Source organism: Stenella coeruleoalba, assembly GCF_951394435.1.
Source record: "Stenella coeruleoalba genome assembly, chromosome: 11".
NCBI lineage: Eukaryota > Metazoa > Chordata > Mammalia > Artiodactyla > Delphinidae > Stenella > Stenella coeruleoalba.
Window position 1 is genome coordinate 98,260,921 of NC_137157.1, and position 26,743 is coordinate 98,287,663.

Here is a 26,743-nt window from a genome sequence, read left to right on the forward strand (position 1 = left end):
CCACTGGCTGTCAGCAACACGTCTCTGCCGCCCACCTATGTGTACTATCAGAGCAAGGCTTAAGCCTACACGTTTGTTTGATGGTGGTAATGGTTATAATTGTTTAAGAAGTAACACCAAATTTATTTTAAAACTTCCTGACAAATGTCACCTTAATCCCTTGACCTGGCTTCCCTTCACCTGCCAAACTCATTCTGCTTTGAGAAGGGAATGGAATTAAGGGAGTAAGAACCCTTGTGGGGAATGGAAGAAAGAGGGATAAAATCATGTTCATGCCGAATCACAATTAAAGATTAATCTGGGATCACAGCCATACCTGCGGGGGCCCTGGGGCACTGGAGCCCCTCCTTCTTTCAGGAAGAATCCCTGGGAACCACGGGGCTGGCTGGTTAATGAGAGATTCTTCCTGTGATCTAACCCCCCCTTATCTGGAAGACATCTGTCAGGGGAGCCCTGGCGAGGCAGGTGTAAGCCCCCCACTCCACCCAGTCTCTCCATTGCAGATACGTGAGCAATTTACCTACAGCCAGCCTACTTCCACAAAAGATCTGAAGTACCCTGTCTTGGCTTCGTAGCTGTGGACAAGGCTCTGGGTTCATTGATCCTCCTATCTGGGGGTTTGGAAATAAAGAGGGATTGAAACCCCACTGCAGAAGGTGTGTGATTTAAAGACGCACAGCGTTTTTTCTGCCCATACATGTTTTTCCAGTGCATCCCACCTTTAGCTTGTCCTCTTGCAAATTAGCACTACTCCTGGGAGGGGTAACCTGGCAGACCCCAGGCTCGGAACTTTGATTAGCTTATTAGATGGGAGATGGAGGAATTATGGTGAGAGATGACAGCAGAAGGGAAGAGTGGGTGAAGGCTAGCTCGCAGGGAGCCCAGGCCATCGCTTGCTTCCTTTAGAGTTTTATTTGAAGCCTGTACTATGAGGTGGGGGAATTGAGCCCTTTTCTGCTCCAACGTTGGGACAAATCAGTAGGCGTGGATCTGAGGGCATTTTGTGTTTCTACAGAAAGACAAGGCAGCCAAGGCAAACACAGCTGCTTCCAAGGCAAGCCAGAAGCAGCGATCTGGCTCTGTGATCGGCAAATACGTGGATGGCGGAGGGGTGCTCAGAAGGTAAGGCGTCCCTGCTGTGCTCATTCATCACCTGTTCCTTGGTCTTGCCAGGTTGCGAGCAGGCTCTGAGCCCAAGCTGAGTGCAGATTGGCCCTGGCGGGAAGCCTGGGGTCAGCCACTATCGCTCCCCTTGAGTCTTGGAGGACGCGTGCCTTCCTGTTCTGACATCCAGGTGCAGGGCAAGCACTTAGGACAGGCCGTTCCTGCCAGGGGGCGCTGAAGAGGGGCTGCAGATCAGGGGAGGGACAGAGGGGTCAGAGAGAGGGAGGGAGTGGGTGCTGGGCGGGCTCTGCTGTCTGTTGAGCAGAACGGATGCTCTTGGTTTTCCAGGGACAGGACTGCGTGAGTCTGAAGGGTAATTAGAGTGTAGTACGGAATCTCCAATCGTTGAAGTCCTTTACAGATGAGAACGGGGCCTGTACTTGACAAGACTCCTTTCAATAATTCATATTTAATTAACTCAGGGATAACTTGCTTGGTTGTTGTTGGACAGCACACGATTGCATTTAAGTCCCCAGAGGGGTGGCCTGTTGCTCCCCGAAGGAGGCACGCCAGCCTCCCTCCCCTCCCCCTGCCCTGTCTTCTCTGGGGCACGTGCTTCTTCCCATGGATGTGGCCACAGAGAGGTGGAGACTGCCAGATCCCCACGTATCAAACCCGGGGCGAAGTGTGTGAAGCTGCTCATCTGGGAGACCCTGGGGACAGCAAGCATGAAATAGACATGCCAAGCGGAGGTGCCCTGGGGATGTCAATCCGCTGACGGCTCAAGACCTTGAACCTGACCATCGTGAACTCCTCTTCTAAATCGCTGAACCAGGAGACACAACATGGGAGCCAGATTCCTGCATCAACAGTTCACCTGTTGGTTCCTCGGAACGGAATATGTGCTTCCAACAAGCAGAGACTGATTGCCTACTCTGTAACTGACATTCTCTGAGTTCTGGGAAGTCTCCAAAGATCGATTAGACACGAGGCCTGCCCTTAATATCCATTACTGAGTGCCTGCCCTGTGCAAGACTCAGTGCCGTGTGCTGGGGGTACGGAGTGAACAAAATAGACCCCGTCTCTGCTTTCATGGAGCTTATAATTGAGTGGAGGACACAGACAATAATTGATGAGTAATCGATAAATTGCAAACCCCGAATTCCCATGCAGACTTTGTCAGAGGTGACTGCTGTCTGCCGCTGGTGCATAGCATTTGGTGGCAAAACCAAAAAGGAGCTCAGTCATGCTAAGCTGAAGGTATTCTGGAATGTAATAGTGCTTGAGAATTTCCCAAGTAAGAAGCTTTTGCCAAGAAACGCTTCATTTAGGGTCATTTCAGTGTCCATGTCTTTTCTAGTTGCAAGGCCTTTGAAAAGCCATGCTCTGCATCTGTGCGCGTGCATACACGCTCACAACACGTGTTCACACAGGTGCACTCGTGTGTGTGAGCAGAGTGAAAGCAGATGGGAGCACCAATTGTGTGCCGACGTGGCTAGGCACTTAGTAGGCTCGTCAGAATGTAGAAGAAATTTGTTAGAAAGATGGCAGTCAGTTTCCGTAAAAAGCTGATTTTATAAATAAGTGTAAGAGTCCTTGAATTGCTGCAGATCCTTTAGTTTATATCAGGGGATCCGAGCTAAGTCAGCACTTCTGTGAGCAAGCGCTGTACCTTAACTTATCTTAGAAGTGTCCGGAGTTCAGAACAGTGACACACGCATTTTTTTCTCTTTTTTTCTGTTTTTGGTCCTTAGGGGCCAGAAATGCTAGGAGCGGGGGGGGGGCGGGAGTTGGGGCAAAGTGAAGGGGCTTTCCCTGTGCTGCATATTCTGTGTCCGTCGCCCACTTCCGCCTCACCACCGCATCCTGCTCGATTTTCTAGTTCTCGAGTGTGTGTGTGTGTGTGTGTGTGTGTGTGTTTCGATTCTGGACTCAGGTTCCTCCCCGTAAAACAGTCCTCAGCTTGACTTGTTCATAAAGGCCTGAGAGGGGGCTGCACCAGGAGGGCCCGTGGGGCCTCTGCTCACAAACCTTGGGGACACAGCCCGTGCCCTGGACCCACGTCTGGTGCCCGAGTGCTGCACACCCCCCCGCTGCTTCTCCTTGTTCTGTTGCTCAGGTGTTTCTGGAAGCAAACGTGCACTCAGGCCTCTGAGGCCACTCGCTCCTGATCCTAAGGAGAAAGGAAGGAGAAGCGGGTGGAGGGCTTCCTTCCCACCCTGAGCTGGTGGTGGACGCTTGCCGTGCCGGGGTCCCTCCCAGAGCAGTGGTCTCCCTCGCCTGCATCCCCGAGGGCTGCTTCCCTAACGGGTCTGGCTTATGCACTGGCTTACTGGGGAGGTGGGCAGGGCGGAAGGGTGAGGAAACAGGCCTGGAGAGTTGGTGTCTTACCTGGGGACACACAGCTGGTAAGGGCTGGCATGGGACCAGGGCAGAGGCCACCGCCCTTTAACCCAGGAGGCTTTGTTTCCACATCTGTTGTGCTTCTTTCTTCACCCTTTGCTTCTCCTTTGTGGCACCTCCCACAGTCTGGGACAGCGCAGTGAGTGTGTCATGACTGCTCTGGCCCTGCTAAGCTAAGCGCTCCACGAGGACGGGGCTGGTGCACCTGTTGCTGACTGTCGTTAGCTTAATACCTGGGAGCCGGCATCACCTTCACCACCCTCACCTTCACCTTCACCACCTTCACCTTCATCACCTTCACCACCTTCACCTTCACCACCTTCACCTTCATCATCACCTTCACCTTCGCCACCTTCACCTTCACCACCTTCACCTTCACCACCTTCACCTTCATCATCACCTTCACCTTCACCACCTTCACCTTCACCACCTTCACCTTCATCATCACCTTCACCACCTTCACCTTCACCACCTTCACCTTCATCATCACCTTCGCCTTCATCATCACCTTCACCTTCATCACCTTCACCTTCACCACCTTCACCTTCATCATCACCTTCGCCTTCATCTCACCCTCATCATAAGGACATTGAATGAATGAGCGGAACAATGCTGGGTCTGGTTTTCCCTTTCTTGGTTCCTCTCTGCCCCCAAAAAGTGTGCTCCTCAGCTCTCTGTCACAGACCCCCAGCTTCCATTCTGATACATTTTACAATCTTCTCCCCACTCTTCATTCTTCTCCAAAACAGCCAGTCAGAGGAGGAGGAAGATGTGTTTGGCATCCTGCAGAGGAGAAGCTCCCTGGGCCTGAGTGGGCACCCCCTTACAGAAGAGGGGCCGGGGACCGGGGGTCTGCTCTCCCAGCCGCTCCGCAGAATCATCTCCATTGAAGAGGACCCGCTGCCCCAGCTGCTGGGGGGCGGCTCTGAGCAGCCACTGGGCCAATGCCCGGAAGAAGGGGAGGCCTCCGACCAGGGGGCGGAGGGACAAATCGGGCCGTCCCGACCTCTGGAACTCATGCCTGCGTCTCCCCGAGGGCAGCCCGTCGGAAAAGAGACCCCGTCTGAGGTAAGGGTGCATCCCTCACTGGCTTGCAGGTCACCCTGGGCCTTGTCCCTCGAGTGTGAGCCCAAGAGCCCCAAGGCCGCTCAGGAAGCCAGACTCAGCAGGCCTGGTGACGCAGCAAGTTTGTGTCCCTCGGGTACCACCCTTCTCTGCTCTGCCGAGTGTCATGGTGGAGACTCGGGGGTCTGGGGACACTCTCCTAACAACTTCTGTTGTTGGCCCCTATGTGTTTTGTTCTGATTCAGATTCTGCATTTATAGAGTAGGACCGAGCCTCTGCTGGGCAATTAGCGTCAGCTGTCACACGCCTTAAAAATGGTACCTCTTCTGGTCCGTTCTGTAACCGCCCCCTGCAGGCCAGTCCCTGCGGGGGAAGTCTGCGCACCATCGCTTCTCTCTCGGTTCCTAATCAGCTCGGCCCTCCCGGCAGTGTGACGCTGCACTCCCACCCTGCATCCCCGCGACCCCCACCAGCTCTCCCCGCTGAGTTCCCCGGGAGAAGGGGGCCGCGTGGACCGTCCTCCTCTGGATCACAGGTGATACTCCTTACCTTGTTTGTGACCCAGGCCTTGGAACTGGCCCCTCAGCCCTCCCCCTGCCCGCCGCCGGACCCTCTAGAACAGTTCCCTCACCCTGTGGCGGCCTTCAGAGCTGAGCGGTCCGAGTGAGGCGTTGGCGTGCGTGCCGTTGAGCCCTCTCCAGCCCCTGCACGGGGACTTCTTGGCCTCGGTTATCATTCTTGGGCCTGGATTAAGATTCATGCCTACAAACCACTCCTCTGAAGGGCCCTTGGTGGGTGGGGCAGCCCCCCTACACCCCCTTCTACATCCCCAAAAGTGGACAGACTACACTTGCTGGCAGTGGGCACGAATGGGGCTTTAAATACCCCACGATAGCCCCCCAAATGTGAAAGAAGTGTTAAGAGGGCCATGGGAGATGGGGTGAAGGAAGAGGCTGAGCGTCCGTGTCTGCCGTGGCACCTGATCCTTGCGGTTGTTGGATGACGGGCATCAGAGATCTGTTCTCCCCTCAGGCGGGTGGGGAAGTAGAGCCCAGAGCGAGGAGGCCCACCCAGCCCGCAGTGAGGGGAGCCCAGCCTTCGCACCCACCGCTCTGCATCCCCACCGGCTGCACCGGGATGCGGTGCTGTTTAGCTGGGACAGAAGCTGCAGCAGAGAGGAAGTGTGTCTGCTGGAAGCCAGTCACACAGCAGCCTCCACAGAGGGCCCCTTGCAAGGCCGCTGAGCCATCAATTGGTACCAGCTTTCGGGAAAGTAGTTTGATAATAGGAATCAAGAACTTTAAAAGTCCGCCTCCTTTGAACCAGCCCTCCTACTTCTAGCAACCTTTCCTAAGGAAATAACCAAAACCAGACAAAAATTTAATCCAAGAATGTAAGTGCATAAGAGCAAATAACTGAAAAAACAACAGTAGGGACATAAATTAGACTATAGTAATTTAATAGAATGTTATAGTGCTATTAAAAATCACATTTTTGGAAAACTTCAGTGACTCAGAAATATTTATATAAAATTCAATAACATAGGAACAAATAGAAAATTATACATAAATTTATATTATATATAATAATATAAATAAAGTATACATGGTACCTCAAATTTCTCTCAAAAAAACATATATTGATTCATCTATATAAAAAAAACCTGGAAGAAATGTATCCAAATAGGAATAGTGACCGTTTCAGGGTTGGGGGGTAAATTATGAATAGTCATTAATTTCCTCTCTGCTAAGTTTCCTAATTTTAGAAATTAGTATGTATTACTTTCATTTTTTAAAGCTTAAAAAAAATAAAAACAGTGGTGGGAAGGAGAATGAGAACAGATCCCCTGACTTGCCAGTGGAGGGAGCCTTTCTCCAGCCCCTCCCCACAATGTTGTTGTCTCACTGTCGTTCGCGGGCAGGTGGATTGTCCCCCAGGTTAAGGGCAAGAACTGGAACAGCTTCGCTGCTCCTGTGAGGTGGGTCCCTCCCCAAACGGAACCATCACCGGGTTGATCATATCCTGTCTGCGGAATAAGTGTCCTGCCGCAGGCGGGGGCCAGGGTGAGGGGAGCACAGAGAAGGTCCGCCACTGCGTCTGCAGCCAAGACCATCTCCTCCCACCGGCCCCGGGCCTGCAGTGGGCCAGTGGCTGCACTGAGCTTCGGTCTCAAACAAAGGACAAACGGAGCACGAGCCTGGCAGAGAGCGGTGCTTGTGCTTCGCAGCAATAAAGAAACTGGGGCCAGGGCAGCGTTTCTGAGTGTGGGTTTCTCTCTCTTTTTTTTTTTTTTAAGTTGGGTTTAAGTTTCTGTAATTGACCTTGAATTCCCTCCTAAGTACAGCATGGAATTGATTTCTCCCCAAAAGGCTGTTAATGGCTTTTCTCTGAAATTCAAGTACTGCTAATATCTGCTGCTACTCCGCTATAGTATTTGCTCGGTGAAAGGAGCTAATTCCCCCCAAATCCACTTCCAAATAGATTCTGCAAAGCCTCCTCATCTGGCCTGGCAGTGCTGGGGGAGCACGCGGCTCTCTGGACTTAATGACCATTCGGAGGAAGGGCCCTGTGCCGGTCCTCACTCTGCCTCTCACTCACCCAGCATCCTGGAGCAAGTCCACTTCCCGCTGGACCGTACACGCCAGAGTAACAGGCAGGCCAGTTCCCAGTCTGTCCCGCTGCCGGGTGGAGAAGGACCACCATGACTGTGTTCTGGAACGTTCTTCCCGTAGCCTGGCATCTTGGGGTTTCCCAAGCTACTGAGTGGAGACTGCCTTGCCTTATTTCCAGGGCAGACAGGGACCCTAGATGGAAGGTGAGCTGGGACAGAAGGGCAGCATGCAGGGAGGCGAGCGTGTCCTCCATCCGGTCCCGGCTTCCAGTGACGGGGCAGAAACGAGAGGCCCGACCCCAGCCTGGGATGCCTCTGCCCCCGAGTATAGATAAGCCTTCTGTATCTTCTGTATCTCCCCTTCCCCTTCAAACACTCCACCTTGTCCTCCCCACCCAGCCCCTGCAGAGAATCTCTGCTTCCTCCTTAAGCCCCAGCCCAGAGCCCCCCCGCAGCCCGAGCCCCTTGATTCCTGGTCCGTGCTCTGGGCACTCGGAACATCGTGCCGTGACTATGTGTACGCGTGGCTGCCTTCCCTGCACCACATGCCCGGCCCAGCGCAGGGCCTGCAGCGCAGCACGTGGGCAGCAGTGGTGGTGGAGTGAAAGTCTCTCTTCCCGCTGCTGAAGCTGGAAGGAGCCTTGGTGCGCTGAGCCCGAAGCTTCCTGCCTCCGAGGCCCGAGCAGCCTCCCCGGTGCTGGTTGCGGGTCCCTCCCTGCACACCGCAGGGACAGGTCAGGGGCAGGGCTGGCCGGCGGCCGTCCCAGCATGTGACCCTGCTGTCTGTCTTCCACAGGAGGAAGGCTCTGTGTCCACCCCAGACCGGCTCTTCAAGATCGTGTTTGTGGGCAATTCCTCCGTGGGGAAGACGTCCTTCCTGAGCCGGTTCTGTGACGGCAAGTTCTCCCCGGGTTCAGCAGCCACCATGGGTGAGTTCTCGGCCCTGGGCTGGACCCCAGCCCACCTCTGGGAAGGGGCGGCTGTGAGAAGGGTGCCCAGGAGGGACTTGGAGCCCCGTAGGAGGGGCTGAGGGCTGGGCTGGTAGGCGAGGCCCCCCTCTGCCTGGTGCTCCACGGCTGTGGGACCACGAACGGTTCCTATGCCCAAGATGAGGGGCTCTGAAGTTGGCAGAGATGGACTTCCGGCCCTTTGTTCCCTCTCTGAGCCTGTCTGTCTTCAGTCATCCCTTCCCGACTTTCTCTGTGTATGTGTGTGCGTGTGTGTGTGTGTGTGTGTGTGTGTGCGCATGCGCGTGCATGCACACGTGTATAGACGTGCAGGACGGAGGACAGTGCTCTGGGGGCTTCTTTTACCCATCACGTTTCCTCGTCTCGCATCCGGGCCTGCTGGGTAACAGCTGGAGTCCACTGTAGACACTCGTTAGGCTCAGCTGCTAATAGCTGATCAGGGCTTCATGCGCCTCCATTATCATCTCGGGTAATTCTGTGTTTAGACAGGAGCCTCTGCCCCTTCACCCAGAGGTGCTCCTTGCATTGCAGTGTGTGGGAAGACGCAAAGGCACATTGACCTTCTAGGTTCTCCCCAGGTGAATCACTCGAGCAAAAAAAAAATGAATCCTTTGGGTGCCTCCTATGTGCCATTTAACCACGCTAAGTCAGCTATGTTAAAAATACATTGCGGAGAGTCCGCCTGCCGATGCAGGGGACACGGGTTCGTGCCCCGGTCCGGGAAGATCCCACATGCCGCAGAGTGCCTGGGCCCATGAGCCATGGCCGCTGAACCTGCGCGTCCGGAGCCTGTGCTCCCCAACGGGAGAGGCCACAGCAGTAAGAGGCACGCGTACTGGAAAAAAAAAAACAAACAAACGAACTAACAAAAATACATTGATATGATCTGAATATTTACCGTGGATTTTGATATTTATCATTTCCATCTGTCTTCCCAACAACCCTGAAAGGCAAGCACTGCTGTCAGCCCAATGGACAGACCAAGATGCTGAGGCCCAGAGACGGGTCCTCATTCCCACCAGCTGGCCGTGCTGATACTGGTCCCCCCGCAACCCCATGCACCTCTGCTGTCCCAGCCCACTGCCTCCCTAACAACATTGCGCTGTGCGTGCTCAGAGCCCAGCTTCTGCCACAGGAGGCGGGTGGAGGCTAGCACGGGCAGGGGAGGCCGCTAAGGTCCAATGGGGCATCAGAGGTCCCGGGCCTTCATCTCAGCGCTGCCACCGACCAGCTGTGTGACCTCGGGAGGAGGTGTTTCCTTTTCGGCTTCAGTCTTTCCTCACCTGAGAAAAATGAGAGATTTGAACCGGGCCAGCCAAGACTGCTTCCAAGCCCAGGGCTCTGTCCAGACCACCTCTGACCCCTGGAGGTCTCACAAGCTGGCCCTCCAAGACAATCCGAGACAAACTCTCCTGCCCCAGAGCCTGCCTGGGGAGAGTCTGGTCTCTTCCTCCAGGATAACCTGAATGGGCCGTTCCTTGCAACTTTCTTCCTGCAGATGGGTCTCTTCCCACGACTGTAGGCGCCCTGTTCTTACTGCTGATCCTCTGCAGTTTCCAAATCCGGAGCCCCCTCCTGCCCCACCCCGCGCCCCATTCCACCCAGAGACTGGGTGCATCCCACGGTGAAGAATCGGGACTCTGATGGGAAGACGGCTCAGAAGAGCCTGGCCTCGTGCGGCTGGAAGGGATGGCTAGGAGTGACCCCCATGTGCCGAGTGTGGTGACACAGGAAACAGCGGCTGCAGAGCTGGACTGGCCCTCCCTGGAGCGTTCCATGGGGAGGCCCCAGAACCTGAGGTCACAGCTCGGGCGTAGGCTGTGGGGGCAGGGGAGGGATGCTGTACCCCCGGGGGCGGCCCTCTGGCAGTGCACCTGGTGCCTCTCCTGTTGGTAAAATCAGAGAATCGGGGTCTGCTTACACCTCCAACTGATGCCCCCGAGATGGAAAGCTCTGAAAAAGAGAAAATCAGACTAATTCGCACTCCCCAGGAGGCCAATTATGGAAACACCTACAATTTAGGAAGGGGAAAAATATCAAAGTCTCCAAATCTGGGACGCCCTTCATCGAGCTGTGCAAAACGAGCCAGAGTAGCAGCTGGAATTAGCCTCCCCGGCACACGTGTCAGGGCGCTGATGTCACACCAGCCGCCTGGAAGATGCTCCCTTTAAAGACACAGATGAGCCACCGAGTCCTGGGCTCCCGGGGCTCAAGCAGGCCAACCCCTGTCGAGCACAGCAGCCCTGGACCCTCAGCACAGCACCAACAGGGGCGCGGTGGTGCCTTAACGCTCTCCTCCATCACCGAAGGGACTTCCCGATCGCCCAGCCCCTCAGGAGCACGTGACCCGTCCTCGACCTCCGGCTTGTGCGTGAAGTGGCTTCCATCATGCAACAGTCTGTCTTGGGGCGCCCCTGCCTTCCCCACCTTAGCACCAGCGGATCCCTTGTAAAGCAGGTGGGTGGGCCCTGCGTGTGTCCTGGAGACGTCAAATGTTCTTGCAGAACATTGGAGCTCATTTTGTCAATGAGAAGACTGACTGTTAGAGGCTAAGGCTCTAGGACCCAGGACTCTGAGTCCAGAGCTCTTCCCGAGGCCCCGCCTTGGTTCATGGCCCTGCTTTAAACCAGGGCCCATGGCCCAAGGTGTTTCTTCTGCCCTCTCCTGGGCACCAGTCTGTTGCCATCCCTCTCCTCGACTCCACAGAGAAATCCCGAGAGCTTCCCCTCCGGGACAGCTCACTGGCACTCCCCGCTCCCAATCCCTCTTGCTTGGAATGACCTGTCCTGTCCAGAAAGGACACCCTTCCTGGGGTCCATCACCCACAGCTCTGACCCACACATCCCACACACAGCACACTCCACGGTGACAGGGCCCCCGAGGTCCAGTCCTCATTCAGGAACCACTGAGGTTGCAAGTCGGGGGTCACCTCCACGTGTTTGCCGAACGCTACAGCTGGACGTAAAACCATGGACGCCCAACTCCCTTCCAGCACCCGCGTCACACCTCAGTTTACAGATGGGGAAAGCGAAGCCTCCCAGATGGGGGGAAGTCACGTCGTCCAGGCCACACAGCTGGTCAGAGGCAGGACTGGGGCAGGAACATGAGGTCTGGGCTCCCGGACCGTTGGAACGGGTGCGGGGCGGGGGGGTCTCAGAAATCCCTCTGGTCCCTCGTCACTCTGTGCAGCCTGCTGGACGCTGACTCCCCGTGTCCTCCCAAACCCCACGCATCCCTTGGGCTTGTTGGTCTACTTCCCGGCCTGCGGGTCTGAGGCTGCAGGGACGGGTACCTCGTGGACCAGCGGACACTCGCCAAGCTCCCCGTCCACCAGCAGCGCGATTACCAGTGAGGTCGAGGGACCCAGCCGTCCCTCCACCACCTGCCTTTCCATCAGAGAGAGGGCTCATCCTCGGGGGCTTCAGATCAGGCCCCGAAGATGTGATGACTGAGGCTGGCTTTCCCCTGGGTTGTTATCAGGCTGTGGGCAGCCCCCCGGCCTCCCAGAGCACAGATGGGGGAAGCCCTACCGCTTTAGCTAAGAAAACACCCTTGGGTTTGGTTTCCATCTGTTCTGATGGGAGCATTTAGCCTTGGACTTTCTAGGTGAAACGGAGCTGCCAGGGACCCTGTGCCCAGGGTACTGCTATGAAAAGAGGAATGAGCCTCAGAACTGGGTTTGCAAGTCACTGAGGCTGCTGACCAGCTTGGGCAAGGCTGGGCTCCCGCTTCTTTATCCTTCTATGGTTGAGGAGGAGAAGGGGGGTGCACGTGTGTGCACGTGTGAGGATGGGTATGTGTGTGTGTGCGTGTGTGTGCAGATAGCAACCCGCACACGGATGTCCCAGGGGAGCGTGGTGAAGAGGGAGAGGTGGCACATGGAAACTGGGGATGCCAAGCATTCTACCAATGGGACACGTCCCTCTTTTCCTCACCCAGACACGCGCATCCTCTCTCCGACTCTCTTCTGTGAGCCCAGGCCTCTGCAGTCCTGCTAACATTCTAGGAGCGGATGACCCTCCCATCTCTCCTCCCCTGCCCAGCCCCTCACACACTCGCCTTTGCCTGGAGACCGTGGCAGGGATGCCCTTTTCCATCAACTGCCTCTTGGTTGTCTGTCTGTCAGTCTGTCTGTCTCTGTCTGGCCAGGCTGCTGTTGCTGTCCCTACCTGAGCCCTCCAGGGTAAGGACCCCAGAGGCTGGGCCTTTTAGAGGTTGGGAGGGGATGCCCTCTGGTTCCAAGATCTGATGCCTTAAGGGGGAAAAACGTTTTAAACCTGGTTGAACATCTGTGAACATTCTCACAGGGTGTAGGAGGGAGGAATGTTTGTTATCAAAGCACCTGCCTTTAGGTCCTCTGTCTGAGGGCTGCTGTGGGACCTGCCTGCCCTGCATCCTCTCTCTGGGATCCACGACTCCAGGTAGGGTCACAGCCTCAGAGGGAGGATTGCAAGTGGCTTGATGGCTGGGATTAGGAGCTCTGATTCCATCTCTAAGGGGGCTTTGCCTCTGATTCCCGCCCCCACCGCTTTCCTTCTCTTCTGTCCCTCCCTCCACCTGCCAAGCCCTCCCCTCCCGCCCTCCTCCCCCACCTACCTTTGCATCACCACGGTGGGAGTCTGGGAGTGCGATCCTTCCCCCAGGGATACTCGGATTGTACTATGGGAACTTTGAAAAGCATTTTAGGGAGAAAGAAGAAAAGGGAGGGAGTGAGGAAGGAATCTGAGGACAGTCTTTCTGTTGCCTCATCTTCCCAAGGAGGGAGTGAATGATAATTCTTTGCGTTGGTAGATTGCTTTTCCATATGTGATCTCATTCGATCCCTAAAGAGGGTCTGGATTACACTGCAGGGAGCAGCCTGTGGTTCAGAGAGGTTCCGTGACTGGATCAAGGTCCCACAGCCGGTCAGTGGCAGAGACAGGACCAGAAGCCAGGTGCCGGGCCTCCCGGTCCAATGCTCTGTCCCGCGCACACCACCTGTCAGGAGCAGCAGGGTGAGGGCTGCGCCCTCGGGCTGATGGGATTCCAGGCTGGGGCGTGGGTTCCGGACTTGGACATGATGCTGGGCTCCCCCCACAGGCATCGATTACCGCATGAAGACCGTGCGTGTGGACGACTCGCGGGTGGCCCTGCAGCTGTGGGACACGGCGGGGCAGGAGAGGTGAGGATCCCCACCCCCACCCCGGGTAACCCCGCCTCTCCTCTCCCCGCGGGGGCGGGCTGTGGCGGCAGAGGAGGCCGCACACCTGACCCGGCCCTTTGCGCAGGTATCGCTGCATCACCCAGCAGTTCTTCCGCAAGGCCGACGGCGTCGTGGTCATGTACGATCTCACAGCCAGGCAGTCCTTCCTGGGCGTGCGCCCGTGGCTGAGCAGCGTGGAGGTGAGCTGGGGGCCTACGGGCAGCCCCTCTTCCTGGGCTTGCTGCCCTCTCTGGACACCTGACTCACACCCCACCTTCTCCAGGAAAAAACCGGTTCAGGCGTCCACGCGTCAGTCCACCCAAGTGCCCGGCACCAGGCTGGTTACTGGGGACCCAAAGGTGAACACGAGAGGTGCGGTCCCTGCCCTCATGGGGGGAGGGGGCTGGGGGAAGGACACAGGACAAATACCAATTAAACCAATAATGGTGTCATTAAGATTGTGAAAAGCGGGGTAGGATTAGGGGACGGAGTGTCAAGGATGGGTGGGTTCCCAAGGCATTTAAACTGAGTCACCACCGCCTCTCCTGCATTTTTCTAGCTTCAGGGGGTCCCGCCGTGACCAGCCCAGGACCGTTGTGCTCACGGTTTGGGGGCCTGGGTCACAGCCCTTCGCACGAGGGGAGGCTGATCTGCAATGTGTGGGACCCAGGCCCCCCCCAGAGTCACCTCAGGCCGGGCCTTCGAGACACGGGGCTCTTCCTTGAATTCTGGATTCTCTGTAAGACTCCGCTCTCTCGCTGTTATCCCTGCAACATGCTGCTTTGTAAGCGCTTTCTACTTCCCGACCACCTGCACGTCCTCCTCTGCCACTGAATGCAGATGTCTCAAGGCCAAGGGCAGTGTGCCAAGCCACCTATTATTTTTCACAGGCCCCCTCCCGCCCGATTCTTTCACAGACAGGCAAATGGTCCCAGCTCCTTCCATCAGCAGGACCCGTGCTTTGTTCGTTTATTTGTTCTAAACACTGCCAGGCATTGTTCTGGGGTCTGGGCATTCCAGCACCAGACAAAAGAGACAGTGTTCCTCTCCCCATGGAGCTTATGTTCAACCCTCTGCTCAAGCCCATAGGCCTTGGCCAGCCCCTTACCTACTCATCCTTCAGGCTGCCACACTGCTATCCAGGACGCAGCTGCCAGCCCGGGCCCCCGCTGCCCTCTGCACATCTTTGTCATCGTGACCGGTATTTGGGTCCCCCAGTGCTGGGCAAATGTTGGACGCGTGCGTGGATGCCGTGTCACCGTGCAGGCGGGATAGGGGGTCTGTTCATTTCACTTGTTTCAACCCTAAGATTTATGCTTCCTCGCACCAAAATCTGTTTCTCTTGAAGTTTGGATTGGATGGGCCGCTCCTTTCTCTCCTGTTAATCTACATCCTTGTCGTTACCAAGAAAAATGAGGAGCAGGAATGGAAGCCAGATGCAGGAGTTTCTCAGAAACGTGCTCGATACAAGTTATTTTTCAAAATTATTGCGTCTAAAACACAATAGAGAAAATGTACGTTTTGAAATGTAGTGAATGGCTCTATACCGAGCTAAGAGTGGAGACAGATGGTGGGGTGATCCGGAAGTGAACCCTCTTTAAACTTTGTAATTTATGACATGATTTTTTTTTTTTTTTTTTGCGGTACTCGGGCCTCTCACTGCTGTGGCCTCTCCCGTTGCGGAGCACAGGCTCCGGACGCGCAGGCTCAGCGGCCATGGCTCACGGGCCCAGCCGCTCCGCGGCATGTGGAATCCTCCCGGACCAGGGCACGAACCCGTGTCCCCTGCATCGGCAGGCGGACTCCCAACCACTGCGCCACCAGGGAAGCCCTATGCCATGAGTTTTGATAGCACCAGCAGATTCCTCTTCCTCGCGGAAGTTAAGCACCAGGAGAGACTTTAGGGATGACCTAACCCGGTGGTTTTGAAACTTTCCTCCTTGGAGCCCCGGAACCAGGCTGACCTTGCCCACATCCAGAGACAGGCAGGGAAGGGTGGTGGTCACAGGTCTGGGCCTTCTCCCCCCACCTCAGAACCCCTCTATGACTTTCAGTTTTGCTTATTGGAAGTTCAGCCACAATTTTGTTAGACAAGAGGGTTTCCCTCTGAGAATGACTGACATAAGACAGCCATCTCATTCCAGATGAAGAAATTTAGGCCATGACCTGGTCAAGGTCTCCTGTTCTTTTCCCAGCCACAGACATTTACTCGTTCCCCGTATCTAAATTTTGATAAGTGCACAGTGGGGCTTCCACGTGCACTGAGCCCGAGGACGCAGGACCTGCAGATTCCGGGCTGGGGCTGACCGTGCCACGCCATTTTATATAAGGGGCTTGAGCGTCCGTGGATTTTGCTACCCGCGGGGGTCCTGGAACCAATCCCTTGCAGATAGGGAGGGACAACCGTATACTAGAGCTGGGAAGAGGCAATGCAGATAGTCTGGGATTAGTAGGGATGGATGGAGAGAAACTTACAGAACTACACCTTCTGCCATTAGTAGGGGGCTGTAGTTTCTAAGGCCCCTGTTTTGCAGAGAGCCCGGGATCTAGCCAGGAAGTGGAGCGTCTGGTTGAATTGGAAGGAGGTGGTGGAGGTGAAGAAATGTCAGAGGGCCATCGTTGCAGCTTGAAGCATGAGCTCGGCCATTCTGCAGAACGCTGGGTCGAGCACTGCGTGGCTGGCCTGATCCTGCCCGGGGTAGGGCTGGGAAGCATCTCCGGCACGCACCCCGCCAGAGCCACTCCCCAGTGGAAGCTGAGCTGAGATGGCAGATCCACCTGTGGCTAACTCAGAATTATCCCCATGTGGATGGGGCTCCTCTGTACACTTTGTAGTTTGCGTTTTCCTGCTTTAAAATCTTAGCAGAAGGTACCGGTAAATTTTAAATGATGATTCCAAACTTAGATGGACATCAGGATCACTTGTGAAGCTTTCGAACAAAACAGACACCAGGGCCCAAAGAGAACGGTTCAGGTCCCGGAAATGCAAAAAAACCCCAAACAGCAAAAGTCCCCCAGGTGGTTTTGTTTCTCAGCCACCACGGATTCCAGCCTAAACAAGTGCTTCTCAAACTCTAATATGCACGAAGCCTCTCCTGGAGACCTGGTTAAAATACAGACCCTGGGTCAGCAGGTGCGGGCTGGGGCCTGAGATGCTGCATTTCTAACAAGTTCCAACAAGCCAGCGCTGCTGGTCCAGGGACCACACTTGGAGAAGCAAGATTCTAAATCCTTTTCAAAGATGTTTGTAATTTGCGGGGCACGACCCACGTGCCCAGCCCGCGCCACGCGCTCTGGGGGACTCAGTGTGATGCACCGGTGCAGCGGCCCCAGGGTTCTGCGAGCGGGTGCTGGAGGCTGTGTCAGGTGGGGTTGTGTGTTGAGGATATGGACCCGTGGCGTCATAAATGCAGTTGTTCTCAAGATTCTTGAAAAGCTAAGTCGTTCCGCCTTGGCAACCAGCCATCAGAGACATCAGGCGATAGATTAAAACTTCACACCTAATTGGATCGGAGGGGACCTGAGAATAATCGGCCCTTGATGTTTGTGGCGCACCTTGAATTTCCGTAGCACCCCCAGCGCTTCGCCAGCCCCTTGCCAGGAGAAGGGAGGGTGGAGGGGGAGCTTTAATGACAGGCTTTGGGTTCAGAAGCCTTATTATTAAGTGAATGGTGGCCAGCTGTTCCCAGCGCCCCTTCCCCCATCAACCTGAAAAGCCGTACCCAAGGAAAGGGCTGACATTGCCACGGATTATACACGGCAAAGACTGACTCCCAGGTTGCGACGGGCAGGAACAGCGGCTGGGGAGGCGTGGAGTTCCCTGCAAAGGATATTCTCATCGTCCCAGCCCAGCCACCACCTGGCCGTGAAACGTGGGCCAGTCACTCCACGAAGGGGTGGACCAGAGGGTCTGGAAGGTTTCTCCTGGCCCCCGCGCTCTATAGGGTCTGGCACCTGACTCTCTGGGGGGCTGGGATGGAGCAGGTGTGTGTGGATGGGAGAACTCTGCCAGCCCAGAGGGAACCGAATGCCTTGGGCACAAGAGAAGGGGCGACTGCTCTGCCTTATGAGGTGTCCTGCCCCACAGCCCCTCCTCTCCCACCTCAGCACCTTTACCTGGCCCGCAGGTCTCCTGCAGGAAAGACCCAAGCGGGGCCCACACACGCTCTGTGCTGATTCTCCCGCCATTTAGCTTTCCTGTGCACGTCCAGGGAATCAAAGCAGTTAGACCTTCCTACCGACTCAGCACCCCCCACTCTCCTGACCACCACATCTCGGCTGCGTGGTGCTGGTTTAACCAGTCCAATCTAGAGGAGAAACTGGTCAGGCTCTAAGGGCCCCATGTTTAGACCGTGAGGCACCCTGGACATCTGAAGACTTTGGGGCCTGTGTCAGGTAGAGAAGATAGGATATGGTACAAGCCCGATGGGCTGGTATTCCTCCCGAATCCAGATGTTTGGTCCGCACTGTCTGCAGTCCTGGCGTGTTAACTTCTCGTCTGGATCTTTCTGTCGTCCCCAGGAGCACTGTCCTGTTAGGCCTGTACATCAAGGAAGTGGCATCTGACCCAAGTCATCAACCAGCAGGACCAGTGCCTCTGAGCCAGAAAAAACCATGGAGATTAATCTCACGCAGCCTCTTGTTTTATAGCTCTGCAGCTTTCCTCTCCCTTCCTGGACGGCTGACTGGCTCTCACTCTGTGATCTTTGCCACCGGTGACAATGTACAGCACACGGCAAAAAACAGCGGTTTGATTTTCCTTTTCCCCACGTTCCGAGCTGAGCTCAAAGTGCTGGCGGTTGAGAACGAACTACGCAAATAAACCTTGTTTTGACTCATCGTCCGGGGGGGCGGATAAATATGGAAACCCCCAATATATAATTTTGCAGTCATTTTCTTCTGAGCATAAATGCATGCTTTAATGTGCTGAGAAATTTTTTTGTTCTGCCTCTGGAGAAATAGCAGCACTAAGTGCTTTTTCTTGCCTCCTAGCAAATAGATATTAACACACACGCACGCACGCGCACACGTGCACACGCACACGCGCACACGCACACGCACACACAGCAACCAACCAAATGCAACAGCTGCACGTCCTGAGCTGAAAGCCAGCCCTTGCTCTGAGTTGACAGCTTCTGTAAGCGAAAGTCAGAGACGGGGAATTTTTTGCATTTCAGCAAGTCTGTCTTCCACGAAGTTCAAGTTCAGAGAAAGGTAACTGAAGTGGTGGAAGGTGGAGAGACTTGCTTGTGTGTCAGACCAGCTCTGGAGCCCCCCTCACAGCTCAGGGAAGAGGGAGGGAAGAGAGGAGGGATCCGGGTGGGTCCCACGGAGAGACGTGGCAGAGCCAGACAGAGCCTGGGCCTCCTGCACAGAGCCTGTGCCCAGCCCGGGAGCTGCCCTCAGACCTGTCCCTCTGACCTGGTGTGCCCATGGGACTTCAGCAACATCTATAAAAATGTCTACAGGGCTTCCCTGGTGGCGCAGTGGTTGAGAGTCCACCTGCCGATGCAGGGGATGCGGGTTCGTGCCCCGGTCCGGGAAGATCCCACATGCCGCGGAGCGGCTGGGCCCGTGAGCCATGGCCGCTGAGCCTGCGCGTCCGGAGCCTGTGCTCCGCAACGGGAGAGGCCACAACAGTGAGAGGCCCTCATACCGCAAAAAAAAAATGTCTACAGACGTTGGGTGGCCTTAGACTTAGTCACCAAAGGAGGTGCCCTTTGGACTTTTAAAAGTAAGTGTGGCTTCATGTGGTGGATAATTATGAGCCCCTTTGTCCAAGCAGCGGACAGGCCAACACCCTCGTTAAGTAGGTGAATGATGTAAAGTGTAGGCAAAAAGCTCACGTCTCGAGGTTCAAGTCGGAGAGGACCATGAAGCCCCCAGCCCAGCCCCAGTGCCTCCTGTGTCAAAGGGTGACCTGGGGCCGTGGTGAGGGTGCCTGGCTGCCAGCAACGGGTAGCACACTCCCTGGCCTTATGTGTGTTCTCACTTATTTTTGCCACGTCTTTGGAGATAGGCCTGATTCTCCTACATCAGCACAGGCCAGGGCCCTGGGAGGGGAAACGAGGGGTCCAGAGAGTCTGTATAAGAGGGGAACACTGCAAAGGGCAGAAAACCACCGCTCCAGCTGGGGCCTGAGCTTTTTTTTCCTGCTCCTTCTAAGCTCTTTTATTTTTATTTTCTTAGCCAGGAAGCACTTTAGGAAGGAAGACTGCCTCTCCTTTTCCAAGAGGCAGCCCGGCTGCTCATGGTGCGGGGCCCAGATGCTGGGCTGACTGTTCCTACCTCATCCTATTTGGTCGTTCAGGACCTGGCATCCCCTTTACAAGGGAGGAACAAGCCATCGCCCGTAACAAGTAATACCAGGTTCCAGGCTAGAATCCCACCCTGGGATTTCAAGTCTGATGCTCTTATTTTCAGAGCATTTCCATGTCAAGAAATCCCACCAGCCTTAGTCATTCCTCACACATCAATCTACAAATATCTCTCGCGCGCGTGTGCTGCAAATAGCAAGTCTTCTGGCCCACATTCCTGATTCTTCCCCTTTTCTTCCTTTTCTGTGAAAAACTCTTCACGCAAGTTTCTGCGGCACAGCACAGGTGGGGAACAGGGTATTCCCGGTACCCGCAGTCCGGTTAAGAGGGAGCCTTATGGTCCACGCACGTAGCCATCAGTGGGTTTCTTACTTGCAGATAACTGGAATATGGCCAAGTCTACCCAACACATCCACCACCATGTGCGTAAGTCAATCTACTGCTGAGGGCACTGTACGATCTTGGGCCTCTGAGTCATCGTCACGAATGTTCATTACCATGTCACCACGAATATGTGGAAATACTGCCTTTAGAGAGTTCCGGTTAATGAGACACTAAATAGCAGAGAGGTCATTGGAAATAGTAATTCAGAGCGAAGGATTAGAGAAAGGTGGCCCCGTGCACTAAAGGGTGGGTGCTCAGAGCGCTGACTTCGCCGGGTGCTCCTGGATTCTCTGAGCTTTAATGTTCTCATTTAATACGTGAGAGGCTTTTCACTACTGAACTACAATAAAAATGAATGTGATGGGCTTCCCTGGTGGCGCAGTGGCTGGGAGTCCGCCTGCCGATGCAGGGGACGCGGGTTCGTGCCCCGGTCCGGGAAGATCCCACGTGCCGCACCGCGGCTGGGCCCGTGAGCCATGGCCGCTGAGCCTGCACGTCTGGAGCCTGTGCTCCGCAGCGGGAGAGGCCACAACAGTGAGAGGCCCGCGTACCGCAAAAAAAAAAAATAAAAAAAAATGAATGTGTAGATTGAGGAACCACGGACGCTTCCTTTCGAATGTGATGCTATTTAAACCCAAAACAGGTGACCTGTCAGACGGCCCATGGACATTTATTTGATGGGGTCTAGGGTAAAGCAGACGAACTGTTGGCGAAAGTAGCCACCGGCAGGCTTCTGGTGTCCCACGGCCTTCTCTACTTAGTGAAACAGAGCTGCAGTGAATAACTATTTATTACCAAATTATGATTAAAAGCCCCTAATTAAATATCTCACAAAGCAAAAATAACCTGCGTAAATGTGAACATTACCATATTGACTCACTCAGTAGCTATGCGTCCTGGGGCCTTGGGGTGCAAAGACCCTGGGGTGCAGGGACCCTGGTGTGTAGGGACCCTGGGATGTAGGGACCCTGGGATGTAGGGACCCTGGTGTGTAGGGACCCTGGGATATAGGGACTCTGGGGTGTAGGGACCCTGGGATGCAGGGACCCTGGGGTGCAGGGACCTTGGGGTACAAAGACCCTAGGGTTCAGGGGCCCTGGGTGCAGACACCCTGGGGTGCAGGCCCCTGGCTGATATGACACAGGACAGCCCCTGGAGGAGTAAGTAGGGTTGAGCCCTGGAATAAACCTGTCCTTCTGGCCCATGAAGTGCGACTGCTGTGGCTCCCGTTCTTGCAGATCAGGGCTCCTTCAGAGCCAGGGCACCCAGGACAGGGGTCCCCATGGGGTGACCTCCAGGGAGGCACATGACAGTCACGGATCACGTGCTGTGGACCCAAGACCGTGACTCGGATGTGGACCCAGCCCTCGGGGAGCTACGTGCCCAGTTCAAGGCCGCCAGAGGTACACTGCTGACCGTGCAGCCCCTGGGCCTCCTCAAAAGCCCCTTGAGCAACTCCTTGTTCACTCTGGTCACATCGATCAAGTCTGATCACCTGGGGACGCCCTCGGGGGCTCCGTACGGACACCTATTGTACCAGCGCCAGCTGTGCCCTAGCCTGCTCCCAGTGCCAGGTCACGGGGAGCGGGGTAAAGGGGGGGTCCCTGCACTGAGAGGGCTGGGAGGCACCCAGAGGCAGCCTTGAGCACCTTGCAGAAGCCCGGCAAACTGGGGCTCTGGGAGATGGTGGTCCCCTCTGTGCTTTGGGGTGACTCTGCTACCACCAGCCTTCGTGGCAGCAGTGGGTTCGCAAGCTAGTTTGTGTCTTTGCAGCCAGTGTTTCCACCTGCCCTTCCCGGTTCTCCTTAAGGATGCTTCTCTCAGTTGGGGGATTATCTGTTCCGCAGGAAGCTGTGGGAGACCGCATTCCCGTTCTTCTGCTGGGCAACAAAGTTGACAACGAGAAGGAGCGGGAAGTGCCGCGGGGCCTGGGAGAGCAGCTGGCCCAGGTGAGGGGCGCGCATCCCCGTCTCTCTGGACAGGGAGGGACCCCGAGGGGAGTCGGGCATGCACCCCAGAGGAGAGCAGCTGGCCCAGGTGAGGGGCGAGCATCCCCGTCTCTCTGGACAGGGAGGGACCCCAAGGGGAGTCGGGCATGCACCCCAGAGCCGGAGTGGGAACCTTCTCTGGGAGCCCCCTGTGAAGTCAGCAGTCGGGCTGGGTGGTGTCCTGGCATCGTGGGGCTGGTCCAGCTGCCGCACGTGGAAGTTTCCGCAGAGAACTTGACTCAGGTGTGGGGAATTTCCCAGATTCTCTTCCTTGGAACTCAGAACTATGAATCCTCAGATAGTAGGAGGTTACTTATTTCAGTCCCCCAGCTGATCCTTGAATCCCATCATCTGTGTTTCCCTACTTGGTTGCCTTCAGGGATGAAACACTCACTGCCTGTCGGGCAGCGTGCTCTTCCTTGGGCAGCTCTGTTAGAGCATCCATCCTTCCTACCGAGACTGAGCGTCCAAGCTGCAAACTCCAGATAAATTCAGGGCGGGCACTGCAAAGCCAGCCATTAAAATGAGCATCGACCCTCTTGCCCAAGCAGGGAACTGTTGCGGCGTGATGGCAATCAGGCAGCAACAAAAGCCATGCTCGCTCCTTGCTTCCTCTACTGCTTCAGAGTGGTTTTTGGGGAACTGTGTGTCTGGGGAGATAGGGCTTCCCAGCCCCAGGATTCCATAATTCTCCGTGTGCTTTGCTCCAGACAGGGACTCAGGACCTCAGAGGCTAGGAAAGCAGGCACAGGTGGTGAAACTCAAGGGAAAAAGGAAGAAGAGAGTCCCACAGCTGCATGTCCATGGGCTGCATCCACAATTCCCAGTCCAAGGAGCTCTGAGCACAGAGGTTTTTGCATTGCGTTTGGCAGAAAAATCCTGACCGGAACCGATGTGAGGCTATTTATGGGTTTTGTTTACCTCACTTTGAATAAATATTCAAATATTTCACTGAAGAATTATTAATATATTTGATTATAGCCTGCTATCCCAGATCCACAGAGGCTATTATATAATATGTATTATAGACAAGTATTCACTTTCTAAAACTCAAAAATTCTGGATTCCAAAATGCATCTGGATCCAAGGTTTTTGATTAAGGAAGTGCAGACCTGTGTTTTTAGTTTGTCATCCCATTTTCTTTTCTTTTCTTTCTTTCTTTCTTTTTCTGTCTTTCTGTCTTTCTGTCTTTCTCTCTTTCTCTCTTCCTTTCTAGTGGAAAAAAACCCTGTGGCTCCGAGAAGTTAAGTGATTTATTCAAATTCTCACCCGGCCCCAGGGGTGGGGTCAGGACTCGAAGCTGGAAGGCAAATCACGTCTCCCAGTTCTAGGTCCTGCGTGCTGCCCGCTCCCACACAGAGCCTTAAACCTTCCACAGATGGAAGGGGAGTCAGGGCCCAACCGAGGCGTGCAGGGACCAGACCAGGTGAAGGCAGAGGATGGAGCTGGGCCAGCGTTCGCGGGGCCTCCTGATCTGCAACCACAGAAGTGTCTGCACTCAGCTACCCGACCCCCCAGGGCGTCAGCCTCCAGGGCTCATGCCAGATGCCATTAGCATTGTCATTAAGGAAGCAGCAAACCTATTAATGGGAGTGACAAGTGGAATAAGATGGGCCTTGGCCACGACACCCCTACCTCCACTCTCACAGTCCAGCTTCTGCCTAGCAAAGTGATGGACAATTGTCCTGTGGAGCCAGTGCGGATGGCGCGGGCAGCGGCGTATTAATTAACTGGTGTATGAATTAACTGTGCCCGTGTCCTGGGGAAAGCAGGCTGCTGGGAGCCCCGCTGTGACCCAAACAGGCCCACCCGCCATTCATACCCTCCTGAGCCTCAGTTTCCCTGCCTGTAAAGTGGGACGGATGTTGCCCACCCTGGCCTCTGTGTCTCGGCCTGCATCACAGGCTGGTGTGAAAAGAAAGGAGCCCGTACATCCCGGACAGCAATTCCAGAAAGTGTAAAACACGAAGGCAGCAGTGTAGGTCCTATTGTTTTATAGTTGTTACGGCTCCCCTGAGAGATAGTTCCAGAGCCTGCATCAGTCAGGGAGCAGGAGGGACAGAAATCAACCTGGTACAGAGTGGGGAGGGGACGACACAAGGAAGTGAGGGTGTGGTAAGTGCAGAGGGGCATTCTCCCATGCCCCCCATGGCTCCCTCCAGCCCCCGCCCCCCATATTCTCCTTCATGCCCTCTGTTCTCTGATTCCAGGAGCACAACCTGATCTTCTACGAATGCAGTGCCTATTCCGGTCACAACACCCAAGAGTCCGTGCTCCATCTGGCCAGGTAAAGGGACACCACTCAGCCGGTCCCTCTGTCCATCTGAGCCATCTGGGTAGAGCGGCTGGAGGCCTAGGCCTTTGTGTGGGACCCCAGGGGTGAGGGACAGCCCCCCGAAACACAGTGACAAAGAGAAAGCCTCGTTGCCTGTCACCCCGCCCGCCCCCCAACTGCAGTCTTCTGAGCCGTAAAGCCTGCCTTCTTCCCAGCGATCCTCTATTGAAATGCAAATCCTCCTGGGAAGGGTCAGATCAGAGGCCCCTCGATGCTGGCTACTATTTTAGCAGGGATTAGTTGGCAGCCAGCTGGGTTATACCGTGGGCTCCTGGGGGAGGGGGAGGGGAACCCAAGGAGAGGGGCTGCGGTGGGGGACACAGAGGCACCCGAGAGGACAGCACTCAAAAGATCGGCCCCACTCTGCCTACACTGAGGGTAAAGAAACAGAACCACACAAGCCCCATCTCAATCCTTGGGCAATTCACTCGTTCATCCATCTAGGCATCCAGCCACCCCTCCCTCCATCTATCCATCCCTCCCTCCATCCACCCCTCCATCCATCTGTCCCTCCACCCCTCCCTCCATCCATCCATCTATCCATCCACCCCTCCATCCATCTGTCCATCCCTCCCCCCATCCATCTGTCCACCCCTCCCTCCATCCACCCCTCCATCCATCTATCCATCCCTCCCTCCATCCATCTGTCCATCCATCCAGCCGGCAAATACTGACTAGCGCTCATTTTGCGCTCAGCCTTCACCTTGGGGCATCTAAAAAATATTTTTATTTGAGTAACTAAGAGCTCAGGACAACTTCTTCAATGCACTGGAGAGGCGCTGGGGTTATGGAAGACGTAGGGAGCTATGGGGAAAATTCTAGGGTTTTCTCTGCCACTGATTCCCGGGGCAAGTCACCCTGCCTTTCTGAGCTTTGCCCCCAGCATAGGAACATCCATCGTATTTTCCCTGCCCACTCAAGGGTTGTGAAAATCAGAAGACATGCTTCAGGTGAAAGCTCTTGGAAGGTATAAAGCAGGGATAAGATACTTAATGCTATTTTTAATCCTTCACCTCTTATAGTTAATCTGGAGCTGTGCTCATGCGGGAAGCCCCACCATAAAGTTAATAACCAATAAATATAATTTCTGAACCTCTGCTGTGTGCTGGGTACTGTGATAGGCTGCAGAGACAAAAGATACAGTCTCTGCCATCAGCCTCACCCTCTGCTGAGGGAGCCAGCACAGAAGCAGGGCATTACACCCAGTGATGGGGCTATAATGGAGAAAGGATCCACATGCTATCAGAGCATCAGGGGAGACTTCCTGGAGGAGGTGTCATGAAGGACGCATATTGACTACACTCTGGCTTTACAAATTATAGTCGTGCACCTGTGCTCGCCGGGGGAGACTTGGAGGACTCTCTGATGCTCTGGGGAGGGTGGGTCCCTCCTCATGACCCTGTAACCTGAGGTGCCTAGCAGCTTCTCTGCTGCTGACACTCTACCTTCCCCTCTCCCAGGATCCTCAAGGAACAAGAAGACACAGTGAGGGAGGACACCATTCAGATTGACCGCCCCGCCAAGAAGAAAGCCTGCTGCGGCTGATACAGGTCCCCTAGGACTCCCACCCAGGCCTGAGGCCACAGGGCCTACCCTGCCTCCTGCACAGATGCCCTCACCAGGGCCCACCCAGACCTTTATCCTTGTCAGCGATGTCCCCCACCCCAAAGGAAGGAAAACACATCCCGTCAGGAAAGCTGCTCTTGGAGCCTCTTGGGGTCTTTCTCCCCCTTCTCTGTCTAGACCCAGTTGCCTATTCCTTTCTTGTTTCTCCCCCCAGCTTGGTTTCCTGGGGAGACAACAGATGGGCTTTTCCAGAGAAGCCACCACGTGCCTTTCCCACCTCCCTTCTCGCCCCCTGCCCTTAGGAGCCTCGGCACTGAGGTTGCCATGGCAACTAAGCAAGGCAGACTTGCTGCTTCCTGTAGGCCAAAGCCACAGCACTGGGGCAGCTGGTCTGGCCTCGGAGCCTGTTCTCTGGATGGCAGTGGGATACCCTTGGCAGGTGCTTCGTGGACGTCGAGATGCCCGCGGGTGTTGAGAAGAGCACACTGGGGCACCTGCATCCTGTTCCAGCCTCTCCCCGCGCTGGTCCTGCTCCTTCCCAAGCTCCCGGGCCCCTCCTCTCTCAGCAGCGACCATGCCTCCAGTGTTTGTCCCCTGGGGTTCTCTGAAGCCACGCCTTCCAAAACCCACAGTCTTTGCTCCCCGCCGCCCACCCAGACCCCTGACGCCAAGCTGGAGCGTGGGTGATAAATGTGCGCCTGGGGTCAGCGAGTGGCTTCTAACTGCTTGACTTTGACTAGGAGACGAAAAGAAAACCAGGGCAACAAAGCCATCTGTTGCTGAACAGAGAGGCCATGTCTGAGGGTATAAATAAGGATAT

General features: G+C 55.3%; 1 protein-coding gene across 1 annotated transcript in view; it reads left to right on the forward strand.

Annotated features, from left to right (window-relative positions):
* CRACR2A (calcium release activated channel regulator 2A) overlaps positions 1–26,176 on the forward strand; it is a 103,364-nt gene extending 77,188 nt beyond the window's left edge. The window contains exons 11-18 of the mRNA XM_079937702.1: positions 1,016–1,122; positions 4,257–4,575; positions 7,980–8,112; positions 13,231–13,312; positions 13,419–13,533; positions 21,882–21,983; positions 24,233–24,309; positions 25,818–26,176. Of these exons, the coding sequence (XP_079793828.1) occupies positions 1,016–1,122; positions 4,257–4,575; positions 7,980–8,112; positions 13,231–13,312; positions 13,419–13,533; positions 21,882–21,983; positions 24,233–24,309; positions 25,818–25,902 (1,020 nt within the window). The 3' untranslated portion in view covers positions 25,903–26,176. The remainder of the gene's footprint in view (positions 1–1,015; positions 1,123–4,256; positions 4,576–7,979; positions 8,113–13,230; positions 13,313–13,418; positions 13,534–21,881; positions 21,984–24,232; positions 24,310–25,817) is intronic.
* The last annotated feature ends 567 nt before the right edge of the window (positions 26,177–26,743 follow it).